This window comes from Papaver somniferum, chromosome 3 (genome assembly GCF_003573695.1).
Source record: "Papaver somniferum cultivar HN1 chromosome 3, ASM357369v1, whole genome shotgun sequence".
In the NCBI taxonomy this organism is placed as follows: Eukaryota; Viridiplantae; Streptophyta; class Magnoliopsida; order Ranunculales; family Papaveraceae; genus Papaver; species Papaver somniferum.
The window spans coordinates 75,310,197-75,314,225 of NC_039360.1; the positions used below are offsets into that span (position 1 = coordinate 75,310,197).

General features: G+C 37.6%; 1 protein-coding gene across 1 annotated transcript; it reads right to left on the minus strand.

Moving 5' to 3' along the window:
* Window positions 1-2,445: 2,445 nt before the first annotated feature.
* Window positions 2,446-3,704, minus strand: LOC113356523 (ethylene-responsive transcription factor ERF021-like). Its single transcript, XM_026599681.1, has one exon. The coding sequence runs from the start codon at window positions 3,497-3,499 to the stop codon at window positions 2,915-2,917; it is 585 nt and encodes a 194-aa protein (XP_026455466.1). The 5' UTR covers window positions 3,500-3,704; the 3' UTR covers window positions 2,446-2,914.
* Between the last annotated feature and the right edge of the window lie 325 nt (window positions 3,705-4,029).

The window sequence follows — 4,029 nt, forward strand, 5'->3', positions numbered from 1 at the left end:
ATTGTCATAGAAGTATACAAGACACAGTTGAAACAAAATTAGATTGATTCAAGATAATCAATTCATGAACATTAAGCCACGGTTTGCAAAGATTGCATTCCTTAATTTATATATGTATTTTTTCATGAGTATGAAATCATATTTAACCGATTTTAGAACTTAAACCAACTTAGTTTGCAAACGGGTACGCAAACTTAAGTTCCGAACATTGGTCATGTCCGACAGTTCACAAACGGGTATGCATACTGTCGTACCAAACCGCAACTTAGGTGAAACCGTTTGAAAATGGGTATGCAAACTTGGTTTCCGGACTTTGACAGTAAAAACCGTTCGCGTACTGGTATGCATACTTGGTTTCCGGACCTGAATCACATTACAACAGTATGCATAGTGTGCTATATCCAGACAATGGTTATTTGTTCTAAACTCCCATTTCAATCATTGAAACATATTAGCTTATAAGTAATTTTCAAACTATTGGCTTATAAGTAATTTTCAAGTGATCGAATGATCAATACGAAACATTCCGAGTCTACATCAAATGATGTCTCACACAAATCATGTAAGATGTTTCAAGGAAATTTTCACATGATCATCTTATGACTCATTGTTTAGTTTCCAACAAATAAATCGTTTCCAACTAAAATCGTCAAGTATAATGATGAACGTAGTTAAAGCAAAAAGCTTTCCAACACATATTTCGAGAAAAATATAAGCGAGTTAAACTCAGCTCGATATATGAAATGTGTATAATATAAAGTCTATATAGCTATACGACTTAGTCTCAATAGGAGATAAAATAAAATAGACTTCTGAGTGATAGATAAGTTTTAGTCTCCACGTACCTTTTGTTGATGAAGTTCCTCCAAGCTCTCCTCAGTAGATCTTTGTCTTCAATCGATGAACGCCGTGAAGTCTAAAGCTCAACTACACGTTCTATCCTAATCCGAGACATAGCTATAAGTAGAGTAGAAATCAAGACTTATAGTTTTGATCACCTAAACTTGACAAACAAGCTTGCGAGATCGACTGAGTAGTGCTCTAACACCAATCCTATTGATAGTTATCTCCACGACTTTATGGTCCATCATGTGTTCTATAGAAGATTGGTGATGTTGCTTATAAATTGACCTGGTATACACATTGCCGAATTCATCCAGCTTTCCATGTTTCAATTTTGAAGCTTGAACTGAGAGCAAATGTTGTTGTTATGGATAACTTGCCTGTAACTATTGACCATTTTGAAATGGGAATTTCAAGCACAACAATTAGGCTATGACACGCTGGCTCATCAAATGGAAGGGTCATTTTACTGACGAGACTACCTGGGAGGATGCAGATGACATCATTCGCGGTTTTCCTGAATTTCCAGTTTGAGAATAAGAAGTGTCGGAAGGAAAGAGGGATGTTGGGACTCCGACACTAATTCCCTCTCAACTCGTAAATAAAGCTTCTAGTTTTCTTTATTCTATTCTATTTCTTTTTCCGCTCTTACTAGTTTGTTTTCTTTTTATGGTTTTGGTTTCCTAATTTAGTTAAAACTCTAAGCCATATAAGCTTCTTTGTGGAACTAAATTTGATATCAAAATTTTCAATACAATTTTAAGGTGGTTGATCCCAATCAAAGGATTAAAAGTTTTAATTTATCTATTTTAGTATTAGAATCTTAACGTCAAAACAATAACGTTTCCAAGGTTTCATACTCCATTTACGTTATTCATTCATCTACAAGAATGTTTTACTAGCACTTGGGCTTCCAACACAAAACCAATTGACAATGAGTGGAGTGGCCCTCATGCTTATTAGGAGGATCTAGTCTAGGAAAGTAAGCTATGTGGGACTAATCCTCAACATGCCCCCTCCACGTGTAGGGGCGTACCTGACATGTGGACCACTGCATGAGTGTCTGCCCCCTTCATGGGTCGGGTCTTACGATCTTACTTTACTTCACATACAGGGCCTAGGCCTAGTTCTGATACCATACTAGCACTTGGGCTTCCAACACAAAACCAATTGGTAATGAGTGGAGTGGCCTCATGCTTATAAGGAGGATATAGTTTAGGAAGGTAAGCTATGTGGGACTAATCCTCGACATGTTTTGCTCCAAAGTCCAAACCTTTGACAAATATTCTCAAAAGAAAGGAAGATAAAAAGTGTGACATCTATCTCGACAGAAATTCAAACGGCCTATTCAACAAGAAAAGGGGAAAATACCCAAAGAGAGTACAAAACACTGGTTTGAAAACTGTGAATTCGACACAGCTGTTAAAGGATTGGTTCATAAGTTGGGGCAGGCAAGTCGAGTCCCTTCCAAGCAGCTTCGCTTCAAAGTTCAAACACTCTACCATATTGTGATTTGACGTTGTGGACCCCCTTAACCAACTACTAAATTCATAACTAATGTTCATTAAGCAAAATATCCACTTGTTATTAACAATACAAACATATCAAAGAATTTTTTTTCTTTATTTCCCATTACATAATACAATGAATAAGCCTAAAGATTGAGCTAAAGAAAAGGACTATGATGAAAACAACATCTGAATAAATTTGGTTAAGAATTCAATTTGGTCCTACAAAATTAAAATAATTCTCAAATTCTTCTTGCACCTCTCTTTCAGAGAGGAAGCAAAGCAAAAATACAAATGGGCCTTCATAATATTATACCCTTATTATGGCCCCACCAAGCCCATAAATTTGTTAGAAAAAATGCAGTGGATTAAGCAGAAGAAGATATTTTGATGAGCTGCTAAAAGTAAGCTCACGAAGGAACGGAATACATATCCAATCAAATCAATGGCTAACCATCAATCACGATTGCAAAGAATATGCCAAGTGGCAAACGAATTAGATAAGGTTTAATGTAACTATCTTGTTTCCAGAAGTAGTGAATCATCTTAGTCCAGTCCAGTCCTTAGCTCCAAAGAGATTCATGTTGAATATCTTCCCAATCACTGAACAAACCAGTATCATGAGTCCAACTAAAAGGCGACTGGGTCAGTACTGTATCATTGAAATTGCACCACATTGTTGGCGAGTCAAGTGGTGACTCGTTAATCGCTTGAATTTGACTGGGTGAGAGCCGAATCGTTTTCGGAACCGAGTGACTCACGCTGCTGCCGCAACTAGTACTACTAGTATTCACTTTTGCATTCCGGTCTCCTATAAGCCTTGCAGCAGCTGCATGAGCCGTTGATCGAATATCCTCAGCTTTGGAACTGCCCGGACGAGGTAAAATATCAATCAACTCAGGAAAGTTAAGTCGAGCTTCTCGGCCTTTAAGATGTAACGCCGCAACATCATAAGCAGTCGCTGCCATTTCCGGCGTCTCAAAACTTCCTAACCAGATTCTTGATTTCTTTCCGGGTTCTCTGATTTCTGATACCCATTTCCCCCATTTCCTCTTTCGAACTCCTCTGTAAGTTGGTACTCCAATCTGTCGACCTTCTGGTATATTGTCCATACTGCCTCCAATGACATTGCCGTCGTAATGATTCATGTAGTAGTAAGATATAAAATGGTACGAAGTCCTTGTTGCTCTGTTTAGTGGATACTGAAATAACTCGATGAGATATGATTTGTTATGTTTGGAATGGAAACTGATTTGAATATATAGGGTGAGAAAGATTAACAGTGGTAGTGAGTAGTGGAGATGAGATATGGCTGTGGGGGCGGAAGTGAGTGAGATGAAGCGCGTTTCCTCGTAAGTACTTGTTGTACTAGGAAGAAATAGAAGAGAAGGACTCTGAAACAAAATCTGTCAATCAATATAACGAAAATAGTGAACGTGTTGTAATTGGTGCGTGGTGTTAAATTCTGTGTCAAGAAAATATTATTATATTTAGGGTTTTGGAGTTTTAAAGGTGGATGATGTTATTTGACGTGTTTTAAGGTAAATCAGTTCCTTTCTGATAAACCAGCTAGATTACTACTGTCCTCCATTTTTGGGTATGGTGGTGACTCATGTCAATTCAACGTCACCTTTTGTGAAAAAAAAGAAGTTTGACTAATGCCTGTGGTAATGTACGT

What these genes read in the sequence shown, in the direction of transcription:
- LOC113356523 (XM_026599681.1), bottom strand. Translation starts at nt 3,499, where the DNA reads ATGAATCATTACGACGGCAATGTCATTGGAGGCAGTATGGACAATATA.